This window comes from Trichoplusia ni, chromosome 8 (assembly GCF_003590095.1).
Source record: "Trichoplusia ni isolate ovarian cell line Hi5 chromosome 8, tn1, whole genome shotgun sequence".
Classification (NCBI taxonomy): Eukaryota; Metazoa; Arthropoda; class Insecta; order Lepidoptera; family Noctuidae; genus Trichoplusia; species Trichoplusia ni.
Genome location: NC_039485.1, coordinates 9,437,468 through 9,458,845, shown reverse-complemented (window position 1 = coordinate 9,458,845; position 21,378 = coordinate 9,437,468). Strand labels below are relative to the sequence as shown.

At 33.3% G+C, this 21,378-nt stretch overlaps 1 protein-coding gene and 1 non-coding gene across 4 annotated transcripts in view; both read left to right on the top strand.

Annotated features, from left to right (window-relative positions):
• The window catches only part of LOC113496585 (syndecan), a 355,446-nt gene extending 342,819 nt beyond the window's left edge, over positions 1-12,627 (top strand). The window contains exons 2-5 of one of the 3 annotated variants that reach the window (XM_026875856.1): positions 4,046-4,457; positions 5,961-6,085; positions 8,190-8,307; positions 8,643-12,627. In XM_026875856.1, coding sequence (XP_026731657.1) covers positions 4,046-4,457; positions 5,961-6,085; positions 8,190-8,307; positions 8,643-8,815 — 828 coding nt within the window. In that variant the 3' untranslated portion in view covers positions 8,816-12,627. Of the gene's footprint in view, positions 1-4,045; positions 4,458-4,645; positions 4,911-5,960; positions 6,086-8,183; positions 8,308-8,642 lie in introns of those variants that run through there. The other 2 variants (XM_026875855.1, XM_026875857.1) reach the window with 2 other exon arrangements.
• Positions 12,628-13,475: 848 nt separating this feature from the next.
• On the top strand, positions 13,476-13,555 carry Trnal-uag. The gene has a single exon. It is a non-coding gene; the product is annotated as a tRNA-Leu (tRNA).
• The last annotated feature ends 7,823 nt before the right edge of the window (positions 13,556-21,378 follow it).

Here is a 21,378-nt window from a genome sequence, read left to right as displayed (position 1 = left end):
TTTCAGAGTTAAACAAATGGACATCTTGTGGACATATCTCGCCGGCTTGCTTGTCAATATCTGTGGTATTTAATTAATTTATTGTGTACATTCCAGATACTAGTGCTAGTTTATCTGTTTGTTGTTCTAGATATGTATTTCAAATGTCGTAGACTCTTACTTCAAATTGGTTTCGCCGAATCTTCTCTGAATTTTCTCAGCTTTAAACTTTTAAAGCTAAACTGCCAAATATGTGACGATAATAGTGACAGCATTGACATACTAGCGATTAAGCTGACATATTCAAGTAATAAGTCAAAATCGAGTAACTTGACGAAGAGAACCAACCTTTCTTCGTCTTTTGGATCATTAAATATAAAAGTAATTTGTCAAAAAGAGCATTCTTAAATCAAAACCCCCTAAATCCGCCGTAAAAATCGTAATTCACATGTGCCATGACTGCCCAAAAACGAGTAACGTATCGTATTTATTGCTGCGAATACCTGCATAGCACGAAGTTGCCAGTCATTAGGGCCGTAATGTAACTCCTGAACCCAGGTAGGGTCCCTTTGTAAAATGTCGCCCTTTATTCTTGTGATTAATCTATAATGACGCCCGTTACGGATTGTTGCTGGAAAGTTTTCGCTTGACGTGTTTTTGAAGTATCTTTATACCTGAAGGATCAAGTTTGTGGAAAATATTTTGTCAAGAGCTTTCTATTTTTCTTTTTTTCAAAATCTATATGAAAATCCCTTGCCGGGTATAGCTCCCCCGTCTTGTTTAGAACCTCTCAATCTTTTACGTTTGTCATAGTTACAATGTTCACATATTACATGAACACACACAGTAATTATAACTTGCGGTGACCTTTCGCTGCTTTTACAAAACACCTGTTCGTATTGCGATTCAAAATATCAAATAAGGTATTCAATGGACACATATTCCTAAAGATCTTTTGGGTAGAAAAAAGAAATACTGAGACAATATTACTGTCTCAGTTTTTTCTAATCTCATCTTATGCATTTTTATCTTATGACAATTAGGGTTAGGCATTACTGAGCCATACCCACACGATACTCTTTCCAAGTTAATTCAGATCATGTCTAAAGGCTCATATCGCAAGCTCTTGGAGTTCAGCCAGAGATAACACCAACTTGTAACGTTAAAGTATACCTTAAACTCATTTACATTCATATTCCCTATCGTCAGCTTGTGATCATGCGGCTGAAAGAGAAGGTCATATACAAATTGGGAAAGTCAGATAGAGAAGGATGATGTGGAGGAAATGCTGGCTGTTATCATTTTTATGTACCGTTTAATGTAATAATGTTATCCGTTTGATAATAAGTACTTCGGTATCGTCCCAGACAAAATTCCCTGGGATTTTTTGCGTATAGTCAGATTATTAGATAACCATTGCTTTTTTTACCCGACTTTAAAGTTTTTCGCTCGTATCTCGTACATATGCATGTGATAATTAATCGTTTTATTACAAATAACTTTAACTAAATACGCAAAGAAACATATGTTATACTTGTATACCTTGCGTAGCTTTTAAAATATCATAAGCAATTAAAATTAAGACTACAAAAAATACCTTTAACCTTCTCTCAGTGCTACACAATACAGTCTGATACAATCATAGTGATTAATGCCTAAATTATTTTGAAACAAAAGCTAAAGCCTTTAGGTGTTCCTATTATCTTCAGTGGTTAGAGTCATGCGTCAGCGTCAGATGAAAGTAAATCTTATTTTTGTTTAAGTCAAATGCAATTTGTTTGCTTCGATTTAGGATTTGAAACAAGTCGTTTGCTAGATCACCTACAACAACATTTTTTGCGAAATTTAAGTCAGACGCTGTTACTGAAATGGTATAAATCTGAGAAATTTATCATAGCTATAAAACACAAGGAATCTTATTCAAATAAAAATAGCTTAAAAATATATTTTATATCTACGAGTATGTAGCTCTTGCTCTGGACAGTGTATGCCTCTTTTAAATCGTAGGTTTCTAAAGTCGATTATTTTCGAAGTCCATCTCTGGACTAGAGTCATGAACTGGCTCCTGCAAACGGGTACATTAGCGGGCAAGCGGCATCGTAGTAATAAACCTTTGCAAAATACGGACAGGTCAGTACTTACCCTCACATTAGGATAGGTTTAGGGCTGCCAATACCCAAGTTACAGGGCTTACAATCTTACATGAGTTCTGTACACGAAAAATAAAAATAAATATCGTTTTTTTTAAGTAAAATTGCTACGTTTATGGTAAATGAAATAGCAGTTAAATTATCTTGTTCTTACATGAAGGGTTTATTCTGTTATCATACTTTTCAAGGTAACATTTAATATTTTAAAAACCCCATCCTTATAACACCCCTCTTTGTGCGTCGAAGGTCAAAAATAATTATTTCCACTTAAACCTGACATATTTTTAATGGATTTCCTCTAGAAATACAATGTATAATTAAACCTTGGAATTAATTTTAAAAATATGCAATTACATTTCAAAAGGCACATAAAAACGTGTTGTTTCAAAATCGCCAGGGTAAATGTTCCAGGAAACATATCCGGTAGAGGCAACCCTGTTACCCGGACAATAAATAATATTTCTCATTATACCCGGATGGGATTTACGATAAAACTCCCGGTAATCACACGGAATACTTGAATACGCCAGTCGTTTATATTTAATAGTAGTAATGGCCAGTTGAGTGTTACGCTTTTTGGAAAGGTCAGGAGATAAAGTACGTTAAGTACCAAAATAACACTTTTTTATACCATGAAGGTTTGCTTCGCAATTTTCGTAGAAGACAGGCCGGTTTAACTGCTGTTTCCTAAAAAGGAGAACTTGATCAAATCTTGGGGTAAAGTATACTTAAAATGTTTGCATTATGTTAAATTGATCGTGGATATTTATGCATTCGTTCTTGCACATGGTCTAAGTTTGCTTATTTGGTCAGCTGGCTTGGGCATGCATTTTGCTCAGTTGTTGGCTTTGATGTATATCATAACAAACGCTGTTCATACCACGTCCGAATTGGACCACTGATGTTATTTCTGCTCTCATTTAAAGTAAACTCACACAATTCTATTTCAATGTGAAGGCACCCCATTTCTTTCGATAAAATCTCAACTTCCAAAACCTAGAACAACGACATCTAGCGAGAAAATCACGAACTTTTACGTAGTCCTTAAACTAGTAAAAGCACCCCTGAATGAAAGCCTCCGTTATCCCCGGCATCTACCGGCCGGCGCGGGAACGAGCCGGTTCCCGACTGCCTCCCCGGTCCCCCCCCCTCTCGGACCCCCCAGGCTATCGATCGCCGTCCCTGCAGCCACAATTTACGCCAACAGTGCACAGCAGACAATTTTCTATCAAAATTATCAGTAAAATCACTATCAGGCCTAACACCCCAATTTGATACCTTAATAAGTGTTTCAGGTAAGTGAGTGTTTGTTTATGTGGTGCCTTCTTCATTCATTGTGAGTCATTCATGACGGAGATAAGAAGCAGTGATTTTTTGTTATTGTTAATATCTTACCCGATAAATTCTATTTATAATTCTTCGTTCCTACGACAAAACATTTTATTTACGGTGTTCTTTGGTATATTGTGGTAAGATGTTTTGTAAATTAGGTCAGACCTGAAAATTGTGCGTCAATGGAAGATTTTTCTGGAAATAGGTCGCTAGTCACGTCATCTGATGTCTGTGCAACTTGATCAATATATAATGGGCCTGTAACTCTCGGTTCGCTTATCGAGATAATCTATTTCATTCATAATTAATATTGAGGTAAAACATCGTATTTCGCTCAAGTCTAAACGACTTACTTTACGATGTTTTGTAATTTTCTACTGTACGAACTGCGACGCAACAGTTTTTATTACATGCGTATTACACATTTCGGTTTATTCCGGACATCTTGAATAATTTATGTTTTTTATGCGTACGATGGTCATTTAAAATTGATCATTTGTTTAACGATAATTTATGATTTAATAACTTGTCATAGAAATTTTAATGTAGCTCAAGTTCTCACAAAACATTATCATTAATTCCAGGACGCTGTCGCAGAAAAATCGACAGAAGAATCAATAGTACCAGTACAGAACGACGTCCACTCGCCGCCAGACCCGGACCTGTTCATCGACGCTGCTGATGATGGCTCGGGCCTAGACACCGACGAGAGCTCGGGCTCCGGGTGGGGAGCCGGCCCCGGCCCCGACGACGAGGACGGCCGAGGATCAGGTGACGAGCCCAACGGACCCCCCGACGACGAAGACTATGGCTCCACAACCACCGGCAAAGACGAAACAGGACGAACCATCGTCGACACTCCCATTATCACCTCCGAAAACCCGGACTCTGACGACATAGATATCCCCGAACAGCCGGACGAGACTCCTGTAGTACCCAAAGTGGACACCCCGCTCCAAACACCTACAGATCCCAGGCCCATCGATGAGCTCATTCGTGAGTAGTGGCTGAAGCATGCCAGTTTATTTTGCAATTTATATTTTTGTTTTATGCGCGAGAAATTTTAATGATTTCATGATTTGATCATTTCATGTTTTAAAACAAAACTTAATTATTGAAACTGCGTGAAGATTTCTCCCGCTACAATTTTAGTCATATTTTTAAATAATTTAATATCACAATAAACAGGAAAATAGTTGGAATTCCACTATTTATGTGTCACTAACCTAGTGGAGTTCATTGTAAACGGACTCTTCTTACACAAGCTACGTAACCTTGAATTAACAGTTTTATTGTTATCTGCAGTTATATCTAATTACGAAGTTAACTGCACGCCAGTTACTGTTCGAACAGTCAAACTGCCGAACGCGTTTATAATTATATTGATTCGAAAATTGTTTATTAATAAATTAACAATATATGCCATTCAATAACGATCCGTGGATTTTGGTAAGTCTTTCGTAGTTTATGTTTTTATATTGTGAAAAATTACTGTCCATTATTTTTTATCTGTCGCATGAATTCGTTACCATCATGCAGCCATTAGATACCATTTCTAGTCTTCCTTTTAGTAGATTTAGCATGTGGAAGGTAATATAGCCCTGATCTCTCATCTCATGATACATTAGCTTAGCAATTATTGTCTTTATCATTGGTATTTTTGGTGTTTTTTCTTAGAACGTATACTTTTTATTCATTGAATGCTTTTGTTCATGCTGTATCATGTATGATCCTTGTCCTATCCTGTCTGTGGTTCTTCTCCTCACTGCTTCTTGACAGAACACTGACGTGTTTTCAGTCTCTCTGAAATGAGTCTAAATTCCGTCACTTCCAAGTGATAAATCTCTAACATGTCCTGTTTCATTTTTGAAGTAATCTCCTGTCCAAGGGCCATGGTTTGACGTCTTTTGGCTGTTTAACTCATATTTGACCTCTTCTCTCACGTCACCGTCTAATCAGAACTGACTAACATTTCGTGGAATAGTCTTCGTCAGTTAATATTGTAACGTGTACATATGAAACTAACAGTTAGGTCTAAGGAAATCAATTTCTATGAGCAATAGTCTATTAATAACATTATTTGTATTACTAATATTGTAACAAATACTTTTAACTCTACGAATAACGAATCAGGTGTTCGTCTGACAGCTACATTGTTATGCTAACTTATGCAAATGAAAAACTAATTCTCCGATGCCACTATTGTATTTAAAAATATCTTGCTAAGCATAAAATCAAATTCTTAGATAGTAAAAATATGCAGAAGATGCTTTTAAGAGTTTTCAAATTAAGAAATGAGAATTATTAAGCACTTTTAGTTCTGAGAAAAAAAACTAGGACTATTAACAGCTAACATATATTATCTCAGTATTACAGTCAACACTACATTAGAGTCTGAGATAAACAAAACACTACAACGATTACACAAGAAAAACAAAATACTGTAGCTACTAGACAAGTATCCAGTAATATCTAACACGTATTGTCCTGGTATTCCAGCCAACACTCGGAACAGGCCATCAGAAGGAGCTCCGGAGGAGGGGCGAGGCGCGGGGGAGGAGCAACCCTCGCGCCCAGACCAGACCGACATCAGCATCTCAGGGGAGGACCTCGTGCCGTCTGTCGTACGTATTGCATTCAATATTAATCTACACTAGCTTTACTCAACCTTTTTTTGGCCTAGGTTCCTGAAATTACAAATGGTATTGCGTATAATTGTGAAAAATAGTTTTCGCAAAATATTTTTCAGTATGTTTCGCAATGACTGACTCTGAGTTCGTGGCCCAAAAAATGGGTTGAGTATGGCTGAACTTATATTTTTTAATATTTTAGCCTGCTGAAAAATATTAACACAATAGATTTTATGTTTAGTATATCTTAAGAAGGTGTCAAGACTTAACTATTGTTTACATTTATTACATTTATTTATTTGATTTACATTTATTGTGAAGAGTAGTTTCGAAAATTTGATTTGTTTAACTGAATTCAATATCTAACCGTAACAATATTTGCATAACGTTTCACATGCTATATATCATGCATAAGTATAGTATTTAAGTAACTTTATCAGTTATAACATTTCCAACTTGTTTTATATGAAAGGACAAAGAACAACAAATAAGAAGAATATTTTATGTCTGATATTTTTATAAAAGTGGGACCGATTAGTTTGAGATAGCAGAAATATCATACCATAGAATATCCGGTGCATGACTAAATTAGCCGCTGAAAGGAAATTATATTGTGATAATGCGGCTTACCTATTGCGATAAAAATACATAAAATGTATACTCAGTCTGTGCTATAATAAAAATACATAAAACATTTATATATAAGGTCCTAAAAATTATTTCAAAAAAAAAGCTGAAAACAGATCTGAAGGATTTTTCCCCGTCATCCTCATCATTATTGTTATTACGACAATCTTTAATGCTTATCTATAATAAAAACTCTGCAGTTAAGTAATTTATGTATTTAGGCAGAATAAAACAGACAGGGACTTAGTAAAAAGTAGAATTAGTAATTTAAATTAACACCCAACTGGACCCTAGCACGAACATTATTGTCAGTGTTTAATTTAGTGCAAATATTATAATTCATATTTACACTTGGATTGGATCACCATCCTCTCTTTAAATTGACACCTTTGGGATTTTTTTGTAATCGTTCGTGATAGCTACTCCGAAAATCAAATCTCCATTTGTTTAGGAAATTAAAGAGTTAACAATATTTTTACATAAGCATTTCAATAAATCAACAACTAAAATTTTTCGGTGTCATGTTTTATATGGTAATCCTTTCGGTTATTTTTACGAAAAGCCACACCAGGATCGTTTAATTTTTTGAGTATCTACAAAAGTGGAGTACAGACACTTCTTGGATAGCACAGATATGAATAGAAGAAAATAAATATCAAACCAGTTGCAGTGCTAGAACTAGGTTTAAAATATAAAAGTTACTTACCTACATACATAGTTCAAATTTATTATTTCTAAGTAAATGAACACTCTTCTGACTCTGTTCAGCTATCTTGATTTAATATTGATGACGTAACTATAAAACATAACACTACTATTTTGCAATGTTGGGTATAAGTTGCTTCGAATAGCAGAAATGGAAACGTTTTCGAAAGTGATGACGTATGTATTGCAAAACTCACTGCACATAGATAACTACTACACTATAATACGCAGGCAACGATAGTTCTGTTTTGTTTATAATTATAAATTAATTTTGATCAGATCTTGTTAGAGTGGTGAACACACAAAGTATTCGGTATGTAGAAAAACGTCCTAATATCCTTAAAACCTTAAAATCGAACGGCCGTTTAACTATTGATACTGCCCATCGTAATGAATTTCTATCGTCTAGACTTGTAGGGATGTCGTTAGTCAAAAAAAATATATTTGGTACGTTATACTAGCCGTTACGTTGTTTATGAAAATATAACTAATAATCATATAAGCACTTAAGGTTTATAGCATTAGTATAGATTATGCATTTGTTCACAAATAAATACGTATTAAAGAAGACACTGTTCTAAGTGACGACAAAAGTGTACCTACATATATTTGTCATTACATCCCAACTATTTCTAAGATAACATGATTGCTAATTCTGCGACTGCTGTGCGTTGTTCTTGCATGTAACTATTAGTCTCACACGCTAGTAATTAACCAATAACCTAGTCAATTTGTATAACGTATTGCTATCACATTCCAGGACCAGGAGCCGTCTGGCAGCAACGTGAACCAGGAGTCGCGCGCGCCCGACAAGGTCGTCATCATGAACGCCAAGCCCGAGGACCGCGCCACCAGCTTCTTCGCGCAACCTGGCATTCTGGCTGGTCAGTCACTTATCTTTTCTAAAATAATATTCTGTAGAGAGCTTTCACTTTACTTTGAAAAGGAAGGAATACGTTTCTCAGGGAGTCCGAGGCTTATAATAGGAATTTTAAAGATTCTGATAATTTATTTATTGTCTACTTGCCGCAATAGTATTGCAACTACAAAAAATATGAAAACGTATCAAAGTATGTATCGTATGAAAAGTAAATATTTAGTTTTTGATGTGACTTTTAAAATACGTCAAATATGTTTATCTTTAATACTAGATTAATTAAAACTTTTTAAACAACATTTTCTCTTTCACTAACAATTTGTTTGTTTTTTGCTATTTCAGCCGTAATTGGCGGCGCAGTAGTAGGGCTACTGTGTGCGATCCTGGTGGTGATGTTCATAGTGTATCGTATGCGCAAGAAGGACGAGGGCTCGTATGCGCTCGACGAGCCCAAGAGAAGCCCTGCCGCGGCGTCCTACGGGAAGGGCCACAATAACCGCGAGTTCTACGCGTGAGACGACACAGAGCAACCGACGCCACGTACATACTAGTCCCGCGGTCACACCCGACTGACACTCTCACAGGCTGACAGTCCGGCCAACCGCACACCGACGGACAGCCATTCCAATTTTAAATTTTTGACCGTCAATACGCGAAACACGCGTCAAAAGTAATTTATTAATTTACGAACGTGGCAAGAATTGTTCTGAAATTTATTTAATAATATTACGATCAATGAAATTATTTATTTGTCTATAAATGTTTGACATGGATACATTTGTAATGTACGGAATTGTACAGCGATGTACAAGCCAGGTACAAAATATACTTACTGTCTTATCGTGAAGACAGTAAATACGTCAATAAGAAAATGTTATTAAATTATCATCTTTGAGACCAAGTTTTTAAATCATTTGTGACGTCGTCAAATGATGTTTTTGAAGGTTTCAAGGTAAAATTGTCTTGAAAGACCAATGTGGTTTGCATGTATTGTTCTGAATGATCGATCTGTATGTTTTCTGTAAAAAAAAGAATTTTGTGCCATCCGCTTTCCTTGTACTGTATATTGCCAATTTCCTTCGCGTAGACTATGAAAATTGTCTCGAAAACAATGTGGACACGTCCATACTTCAACTATTACATGTAATATAATAATGTATGTGTGTATGTATTTAGATGGAACTCTCTAAAACTAAGTAGATTTTGTAATATTTTGCTTCCAATTTGTCATCGAATTTTACTTTACACGAACAAATTATGAATTATCTTACTTTGATACAGTGACAATTTGGTTTTCATTTATTTTAAGACACTAATTTTATTTTAGACTTTTAATGTTGTCATTATGGGGTTTATACTTTTAGGAATTGACGTATCTCTATTATTTAGTTTGTTTTTAATATAGTTTTAGATATTTTAATCTCACATTTTATTGTAATTTCTGAAAATAGGTTGTGCAACGATTTTTATACTTTGTATTGCTTGTGTGCCATCTTCGATTCTCCATCTTGTCAAAGCTTTGTCTACATGAGTAAAAAGAAAATTCGAAAGTATTTCTGAAACATGATGTCTAAAACAGCATTTATAACTTATTGTAATTTATTTATACACACAAATTAAATACGTTGACAAACGTATTTGAATTTCGAACAGATGTCAAATACAAAGATAAAAAATATTGCAACTTGCAAGTGTAGACACAGTTTAAAGCCAGTGTTATTTATTTGATTTAATTTAAGTAACACTTTATGTCAATTAATTTATTTAAAATAGATGCTAAAATAAATTGAACATATAATTTACAATTGTTAATTAAAAACATAATTTCAATAGTTAACTGTTTTAATTATCAGTAGTGCGGATATAAACATGCTACTGAGTGTATAAATATTATGGACATATAATTGAAATTCAAACATTTCATTAGGTAATTAGTTTGCGAAAAACTATTTAGATTTTTCTAGAAATGAACTGTTTCAAATTAAACGGTAAACCAGTAGAAGTTAATGCTTATTCATTTCAAATCATTTAATGTGTCGTCTTAGATTTTGTACTAAATTCTTTATGGTTTTCCTTTTTTGAATATATTGTATAATTTACATACGAGACAGCACTACTCTAACCAGATATTAAAATTCAAAGTAGATCTCGAATTAAATGAAATTCCTTTATTATCAAAAACATTGGTGCTTCCAAAAAGGCTCTAATTTTTATACAACAATTCTTAATAAAAGGCAGTTCTTTCTAGAAAATTCTAAAGGCAACTAATACCAAATACATTCCTGTCGGATTGGTACATTTTTAAGCTGTAGAGGGCAAATATGCTCATTAGTGTAAGAAATTTGTACATTGTAATTGTAAATTCTTTTAGAAGTTAATACTGAGTAATTTATACGGTAAAAAATATTGTATAACCAAATATAACTAGTTATTACGAATTACGCACAGAACAGACTAAAAATGTACGTTAGCCCGCGCTGAGAACAAAATAGTAAAAAATCAACCTGTCAAAAAATTAGAAAAGTTGTAACAAAAAAGTTTTATTCACTTTTTAAGAAAATTTAAAACCTTTAAAAATTAACATTTAAACAGGAGGGAAAATACTTTTTTGGAAAATACTTTTTTTTACGCAATGGCTTTTTCAAAGAGCAATTTTCTTGACGTTAGGTTTACGTACTTTTTTTTCTGTTCTGTGATATTATGTTGCAGCTACATTTTAGAATAACCATTGATTGCTTTGAATGCTTTAAATAGACGCATTCGACAAAATCTGTTAGTACTTTATCTACGCAATTGAGTTCAACTAGACAGCCAATCAGAAACTCGCTGTCTATTCCCCAATCAAAAATAAGTAAGAAATGCTATTCAACATCTGATTGGGTGTCTTGACGCATCATTAAAAACGAAACACCGTTTCTGATAATATTCCTTGACTGTCTAAAAAGGCAAAGGACCAAACAAACACATTTCTGATAACATTTATGGTCAGTTAAAAAAAAATACATCCTGTTTAAAGAAAATATCGAGTGTTGCTATCAGGGACCGGCCGGATACTCATTGAAAGGGTTTTTGAAGGGGTTTTTTTAAACGCTTCAAGAAAATACCCTATGACATATGTTACACCATCGAACGGATTACTGTTACCCGTTCCGAACACACGTTCTATAGCAACTTGCTATAAAAAAGTAAAACAATAAATATGGTCAGGAAAGCGTTTTTCGTTGCAAACTCTCTTTGAACTCTGTCCGCTAATAACATCGGAATCGTTGAAATGCAATTATTTTAATGTATAAATTATATAATTTAAGTCGTACATGGTTTTATATTTCTAACATTTGTCATTTTAATATACTTACCTTTATAAGTTCGCAGTTTTTTTTACTTTCAGTTGTTTTGTTATTAGCAATGTGTATGACGGAATTATGTTGAGCAAATAAAAAACGATGATGAAATTGAAAGTTTTAGTTCAATTTAAAGAAGTACACAATCCCTTCTTTATAAGTAAATCATGCTAAATGAAACGAAATGAAAGAACTCCTAATAAAATCGTTATTGGGATATTTGACATAATTTTATCAGATTTCATTACAACGATGGAAGAATCATCACTAATATGGTGTACCTACGTAAATATATATTGCCAATAACAGGATCAACTAACAAAAACGTGTTTTTGTGTTTTAATTTTCTTCAGAAAACTGAAAGTCTTGATTTGAAAAAACATTACAGTACCAATCTTGCCACAAGTTCACGTTTGTCCGAAATATGACAAGTGCTTTGTGGCGAACCTATGTTTCTTTTTAAATTCACGTAAATAAAAAGAGCTGCTTACTTGTAACCCGTTATAATAAAGGTGCTGAAATGTACACTATAATCCTAAGCTGTTTATGAACCTACATAATAAATTAATTATTCATTCTTATTTAAAAGGCAACTAAAATTTATCTGATGCCAGTTTCGTTTATTAAAAAAATTAACCAATGTATTTACAGTCACAATAACTATTCTAAATTTAAACTAGCTTGTTTATGTATTAACATTTATTACTGGCCAATAAAAACTGTATACCCCCCACTAAAAAAAAAACAATATAAATTCTAGAATTTTTTTGTTCGTACACATCAAATTATTGGTTTTAAAAGAGGCTAAAATTATTGTATCAGGCAGGTTATATCTCTATATGCCTTTAATTTTTGTTTTTCTTCTTTAATGTTTGTATCTTGTAAGGAGGAGTTAGGTTAGGATAAGAATATACATAATTATCGATGTCCACCTTGTAAATAATTCTCCTTTACACTTAGGTAAATATACAGTATAATAAGAACAATTCGTTTTTTATTACTTTACAAACTTCCTTCCCTATTTATTTTCCCGATCCATGCATTTTTACAGCTAAAAGGTTGTGCTGTTGTGAAAAATTTTGAATATACCTACATCGTTAGATTATAGAAATATCGAAAATCAGGCATACTATGAGTTATTTTATTAGATGCGTATTACAAACAATATTTATAGGGGTACTTCTTTAAAGGGTGCTCTTATTTTAATGACAGATATATTACAGATAGTTCCAAGACATCAAAGAAGCGTCCGATAGTATCTATAAAATCAGAGTATTGTTTTCTAATACGTTATAATAAAACCTATTAATAGGCGGAATGCAGCAACAGAAAAAGTACTGTATGCAGTCGAATGAAAACCTATGGAGATGTTAGTTCGTGACAACAACAATAGATGGCGCTAGCTGCCGCGAGCGGCTGCCAAAGTGCATTGACTTTAAAATAGATTTTGGTAATGCTAGCCTAAAAATAAAAGCACTTCTGATGCATAATTATGCAAGTATTTAATTCTTTTATATCTTAAATCCATTGCATAGTTATTTACACCTACTTGATAAACCCACTCGTAGAAAAATAGTTCACGAATATTTGTTACGGCCGATCACATTTAATTCTTGTTTCTTTTTATTTACCTATGTTGCCGAATGATGCTGACAAAAAATGTTTCTAACATATGTTTACTTTTTTAATGTTACTTTATATACACTAAATGTAGGGTGAATCATACATAAAGACAAAAGTCCTTATAAAATATTCCATCACGATATTGAATGTCATTGACGTCATTTTAGTCACGCTCTCTGTAGTGTACATTAATTTCGACCTAACTATCAGTGGCAGCGTGGCCGAGTGGTCTAAGGCGCTGGTTTTAGGCACCAGTCCGAAAGGGCGTGGGTTCGAATCCCACCGCTGTCAAATTCTTTTTGCGTTTTACGACAACTGTGTTTGACATTTTATTTATTTATTGTATGAAACTATATAGTTTATAATTTTGCTTCTATAATTCTGCAAAGGTGTCGAAACGTCGGGAACTAAAACCAAAAATTAAACCGCGATAAAATCCGTGAAAGTCGTTCATTTCAATGTCTAACATTCGCGTAAACCTAAGAAACCACTCTATATAAGAAAATAAATACATGATATTCATAAAAAAATATATTGAATTGTTATCCCAAAAACATACAATTAAATTATATTATTTAAACCTGGATTAGAAATAAACTTTTCTCTGGACACCCAATAACTAAAATTAGAGTGGCATCATCTCTAGGATCACTAGCTAACAAGACAATCTATAATCGCTAATCAACCGTAAAACAAACATCCAATCATTAATTAAGCAAACGTCGTAAAGATAAATAAACGTATAAATCGATACAAGTTTTTAATGAAAACGACTAATGTAGCGTCATTTGAAGGAAATCACGTATTAAATCAGAACATGGGTAGGTACCTACTGTCAGCTGTATTTATTTTAAAGTTAATCATTATTTGCGAGAAAGATTTACGAAATGGAGATAGTTTTGTTAAAAGATAGAGTCACAGTTTCTGACCCTCGTTTAAAGAGCGATTCTTTTACAAGATAAGTATCGTCGGTCTACCGGCAAAACTGAAACTTACCCTAGGTTCATTTTTGTCTATACTTTATACCCTCAAGTGATATACTACATGATAGAGACCACAGATAAATTGTGGACAAAACATTTGACACTGTGCTGTTATAATAACACGAATAATATTATTTTGAAGTTAAAGGTCCACAAAAAAACTCTTCTTTCCGATAGAAAATCATTGGCCGTAATCATGACCATACATGACATAAAGCAAATTATAATGAAGTTTTAAAACTACAAATTAATTATTTGAACATAAAAATATCCAATTAATCCTCGACCTCCGCTCCTGACACTCATTCGTGACTTACCACACCTATTAGAAATTGACAACTGTCCACCAAGCAAAGGTATTTATTATCAGACTAAAAACAACCTATACCTAATTCCGCGCCCAATAATTATCAAACTTGAGAAAAGTTAAGATGAATGAAACTCAAATTAAGCGTGCGTTGCATTGAAGAAATAAAACACACTTAATTTATTAAAAAGCTTCTGTTAAATTTGAAATATGATAAAGCAAGCCGAAATAAATAGGTACTTCAAAACGTACCAAACAAAAAAGTTCAATCTGCACTGTATTTACAATACAAAGCATCATAATTTTCAGAGCAACTCCGCCACATTTTATGGCATTTTCTCCAAAAACTAGGTGTGCCATAAAAATACTTACCTTCTACTTTCAAGTGGCTTGAAATCGCTTACTTTCGCGATTATGAATTAAAATAATCGCCAAATCGATTAGTGCAGTAAATCAAGTTCATGACAAAGTAGTGCGGTGTATAACCGGTACCAAGTTACCGACGAACTCGATGTCCGATCCAGCTGGTAATTAATCGTTGTCACGTTGTACACGGGACGATACATCCTAGAAATATTATTTACGTACAGAGTAATTTCTGAACAAAGAATGCGGAAAAACGTATGGCGTTTTTGTTTGAGGTACCTATAAGGAAATAAAACTGCAACGAGTTGTTTATCACTATGTCATCGCAAAAACCCATACTCAAATACATGTTGAATAGCGGGACAGTTAGTTAACAGCATCATGTGTTACAATGCTGACATTATTTTAATTTTTTTGGGATAGACATGAGACTTCATGATTGTGAATGAACTTAAAATGCACTAGCTGTTGCCCGCGACTTTGTCCCCGTGGGTAGAAATATAAGTCATGATTTAGGTGCACCTGCCCGGTTTTTTTCACATTTTCCATTATATCTTATATATTATATTTATCATATCTTAGCTCCTATTAGTCGCAGCGTGAATAGCCTAAAGCCTTCCTCGATGAATGGTCTATTCAACAAAAAAAGATTTTTTCAATTTGGACCAGTAGTTCCTGAGATTAGCGCGTTCAAACAAACAAACAAACTCTTCAGCTTTATATATTAAAGTATAGAGTATAGAAGTATAGATAAACATACGAAACAGTAGTACAATAACCTTTACTTATAAGTTTCGCTATAAACAAATTCAGATCTGTTTTCAAACACTACTCTGTGCATTTTTCTGTTATATTTTTTGTGTATTAGTGTCACTATACATTGTGTGTTCACTTTGTGTTGTATATAATACCTAGTTCAATATAAATTAAAGATATTCTATATAAATAACAAGCATTCACTTGGTGACAGGGAAAGTTCTGATAACATGACTAACTAGACTTTGTTGTTGTTGAATTTGTCAAAGCGAAAGTTTTATTAGGTACAGTATCATAATTAATTATGTACCAACCATGGGTTTTTTTATGGAATTTTTACTTTCGATAGGCTAGTTCCGATTATAAATATTTGGTTGATAACATCCCATATTATAATGAATATTTATTAAAAAGTATTTGCATTTTGAAACTTTTTTACGGTTGCTACATTTTTAAAAATAACGGATAATCACAGGAATTATTACAATGTTGCTTACTTATTTATTCTTCTGTGGTTCTATGTCATTAAGTTACGCTTGAAGGCCAATTACTCAAATACTAGACTGTAAAAAATAGAAGCAAGGTATATGATTACCGCTAGACTTGAAAAATCATCGTTGTAAATGTTGTTATCAAATTCATATGAACAATTTTGAATCGAACCACGAACTGCTGCACTATGTAAAAAATATACAACACACTTAAAAAGTATTCATCCATTAAGTTTAAACCAAACAGTTCCGCTTAGCAACAAAATAATTAAAAACAAATATGATCTAGTTACATATGTCAAACAAATTTGCGTCAACGTCAAAAGGTGTCCTTAGCAACCGTGAGAAATTAAAAAGTGTAGAAAAGAAATGCAAAACGATATCGGCGGATGTGAATAGCACATAAAAGCTGATAAGTGCTTTTAATACTGTTTATAAATATATCAAAAAACATAAATTACTTTTAAAACACAACTTCTGTTTTTAAATTAGTTTTTCTTAGAGGTTAAGGTGCCATAATGGTTCTTGATTTAAATAATTAGTTGTCGATGGAGAACGTTTAATGCAAGTAGGTTGTAATCTTTGCTCTATGGTTAGGTATGATCTGTCTAACTATAGGATCCGTTAGATGATGACTGGCAGTTAGTTTGTGTCGGAAAAAATGTGCATCCCAAGGTCGAGAATATTTTGAATTGAGAATATATCATAAGTAACGTCTCATACCGTTGGTTTTTTAAGTGTAGTGGTGGCGTTCGTTACGAATCTTATTCTTTCTTATCATCCTAAGTAGGTACCTCTGGCACGTCTTTTTAAATACGTAAAAAACTGCAGATCCTCAATCAAAAAAAAAAATAAGTTATACTGATTTGTCAATTGGCTAGTCTTGGTTTTGAAATGTGTGTCCAGAATAAGATTAAGTGATACCTGAATATATTAGTACCAGCTCTCCCAGCCACAGCAAACGTTGCTATAACACAGTACAAAAAAAGAACTATAAAGGAATGGAAAACAAAATGTTATCCTATTCTCAGACATACCCAATCATCATTGGCCTAGCCTTTTCCCAACTATGTTGGGGTCGGCTACCAGTCCAACCGGTTTCAGCTGAGTACCAGTGTTTTACAAGGAGCGACTGCCTATCTGACCTCCTTAACCCAGTTACCTGGGCAACACGATACCCCTAGGTTAGACTGGCTGTCAGAATTTTTTTCAAGCTTCTGACTACCTGTAACGACTGTCAAAGATGTAGGAATAACAGCCGGGACCCACAATTTAACGTGCCTTCCGAAACACGGAGGAACTCATTATGACAAAGATGGTCACCCATCTACAGACCAACCGCGTCAAGCATAGCTTAACCTGTGATTGTATCACTTATGCGGTTATAGCTTAGCCACGAGCTCCTCTCAGACATACCCAATATGTGCACAAAATTCCATTAAAATCGGTCCAGCCGTTTCGGAGGACTTCAATTTCCTAAACTTAGACTATGTCAGTAAGTACCAGCTTAGGTACATCCGGATACAAAAGGTACCTAAGGTCACTAGCCCCGAAAGTCAATAGACCAATAATATCGTGCTCTTCCGCAATTAACTGACTCCTTTTTATTAACTCAATAAAGTCATAAAATCCTATTCATCTGATAAATGGTTGTCGCTATGTGAAATGTCAGATGGTCATATTAGAATTTTTATATATCTGGAAATACCAAGCTTTTGGTATATGGCTGCATTTACGATGTTGCATGTTTAAATACAAGTTTAATTTTATTATGATTAGTTCGATATACACGAGCGTAATCTGATTTCCAAATGGAACCGTTTAATGTTTTCGTTAGATTTTTAAATTAAAACCTGTATTTTTTATATTCTTGCCTTAGGCACGATTTTATACAGAACGAACAAAGGGTTTTATTTCTATTATTCTAGGATCTTCTTTTCTTATTTATCAAAACAATAACTATGGTGTTCTTATTTGACTCGCATACATTATCTTTATACCTATTATTAAGATTTCTCTTAAAAAGAACCCTTATTTATTATTTTTGACTACAACATTATTTCTAATCATTGTAATTTATGAATTTACCTAGTCTAGACTCTAAGACTATGCTCTAACGTATAATTATATTACAGCTAGGTTTATTATTTAAAAAAAGAAGGAGGATCTGCATTGCTTGTATTTTAATTAGTTCTACTATAATATGTAGCTTTCAATGATTTATTCAAATGGTCGCCTTGTTTAATGTAGAGTCATAAGACATTATAAAAAATGCACCGCAGGCTGTACAGCGTGTCAAGAAAACAGTTTTCAAGCTTTTTTTATAAATAATATTACATGACGGTTCAAAAAACTAAGTTTGTTTTAAGCCAGGAAATTAAAATTTGATTTGTTGACACGATTTTATGATAACACAGTTGCATAGCAGACAGAAATTCGTCGTTTTTGGTATGATTTTATTTTAAAGATAAAATGAAAAATGTTTAAAGTGTAAGTGATAAAATGAAACCGTTTATATACATTAACAACAATTATTCTGTTAAAATAATGCCCTTATTATTTTTTTTCAAATTGACAATCGAAGTTACATTTGATAAATGTAAAAAACACACTACAAATTCTTGAAAAAAAAAAGTGTTGGTGTAAGCACAGGGCCCCAATTCGGCTATTTACTATTACCGAAGATTGGATGGGGTGCCGCGTATGCCGCCCCGTACTCAAACTCGAGTTGGCAAAATGCTTAGAAGAATAGGAATAGTGTCATTATAATCCAATTTCCATTCATCCATCGGCAATTCTAAATAGCGGAATCGGGACCCAGAACTTATGTTTTTGGTCGTAATCAAATGATAGTACTGAGTATGAATTTATATAAATACACAATAATAAGTGAAAAAGTACCTAAGTAACCTACATAATACGTTTTCTAGATTCTTTAAGCCTACTTCAACTATAGCATTTATTAATTTCTCTCCTAATTTACATAAAAGATGTAGTACTCAATTCGGGCCATACACACCATGATAAAACGCTATGGTTATTAATATTATCAATTTTATTAGAGCGTGTCTAGTCGTGACTTCTGCTTCAATTAATCACAGGTAAAAAATATCTAAATATACTAGCTATAGCATAAATCGTGTGGGTCGAGTAGAAACAAAACTTCGGCTATCCTTTCTCTCAGCGTTTTGATATCATAAATATACAACGTCCATAGATATAGACCTACATTTTTATGACCATAGAATTTAAAATATATAGAAGATAGTTTATGGTTTTTGAAAGGTTTTTATGAGGTAAGTTCTCGTGTTCCCGTTTCCTTGGTTTTACTGTTTTATTGAGATTTGATTTTGTAAATTAGCTGTTGATTTAATTGTATTAGATTTATGGAGTAATATTTGCTATTGAAAATACAGTAGCAAACTCGATAGTCATATTTTTTATGGTTAGTAGACGGTCTACAATCAATTGCCAAAAAATAAACAATTTTGCATTTACGGGCCGACATTGGAAATATCTTTTTAATTAAGCTGGCCACACGAGGATTGACTTGTGACTGTTTTGATTATTTTAATAACTAACTAATTAACTAAGTGATAAAGAAAGTTCTTTTACCTCTCTTCCTATATTTTGACAAAATATATTACAGTTAGTTAATTATTCATTACCCAATAAACACTATAATTTTCTAAAATGCATAAATTAATTAACATAATTGATTAAGGAGCACAAAATATTATGCAGATATTCAGAGTCATAAAACATATGTGGAGTAGTTTATGGTAAGGACGGACCATAAACCACTTTTGGTTTAATTTATAACTGTTTTTAATGTCATTTAACTGAATCTTGCTTCTGCAAACATTAGCTCTCATTAACTCTCACCTTAATAATGTGAAGCTGTTAATAAACTAATATGTAATGGTGTCAAGAAAACTTTAGGTAGGTACTTTTAGAAATGTCCAAGTAGCGGTTTTATTTACAGACCATTAAAAAGAACCTTTTGGCGGAAAATGGGCTGTTTGTAGGATTAATTAATTGCGATAGATTTTATTTATTGATGTATGACAATTATGTACAATACACCTTTTGCAGGTCAAGATTATCAAAATTTAGATTATTGAAGATTTTTATGGAAAAAGACTGTTATGCTTGATAAAAAATGAATACTCGATAAGTGTAGGCGAAAAAAATGAAGCCAGTTGTGGTTTGGCCAATCAAATCAAACTAAACATTAATCTACGCAATAAACAAATAATAAAAAAACACGTATTAAATTAACAAATTACTTAGCAAGCATAAAATTAAATTACTGGCAGTCAAAATTATTATTTGAGACATTCAGCCATAGAAAGTGACATTTGACGACAGTGATCCGAAGAAATCCTGTTAAGGTTGTCAATCCTGTCTCTCAAGTTATTTAACGAGTATCGGATATCAAAAAAACTTCAATTAATAAATAAAGTTTCATTAAAGTTAAACGACAATGACTTCATCGATGGTTTAAATTGTATCACGTTTGCGGATGTTAAAAGAATTTCAACCATTTTATGACATTCACGTTTTAAGGAAACATGGATCATTTCGATGATTATCTGTCATATATTGATGTTGGTCTCATTTTTAATTAATATACACAATGATTTTCGTCTTTCATTTGAAGATATGGAAATACCCAATAATTATCTCAAGGAATATTAGAATGTTTGATTTTAATTCTGGACAATTTTATTTTGTTTTTTTTAACGAGCCATTTAATCCTTGTGTCGCAGGGGTTTCACAAAAATGCGATCCACATGCACAAAGACACCCAGACTCAGAACAAGCATTAGTGGATTACACAAATGCTTTTCCTACTCGGGGATCGAACCCGCGCCCCGCGACACGTTGCGCACAGTGGGTTTTAGTGTGGTAACCTCAACCACTCGGCTATCCGTGCAGTTTTTATAGAGCTTTTTGAACGTACATCTGAATCAGAAAAAAATATAATTTATTTGTCTTTGTGAATTATTATATTCCTACTAAATGTAATGAGGTTGCAGTTAATGTCGGTGTCCACCTAGTTATAAAAGTAAATCATTTTTTTCCTCTACGAAAACAGCGGGAGTTGATCATTAAACTTCGCTAGTGCTACTCGCTTAACTAGAACAATGTTATCTGCTTCTTCATCTGCATTGTAACAGATACCTACCTGTTACTAACCTAAAAGTC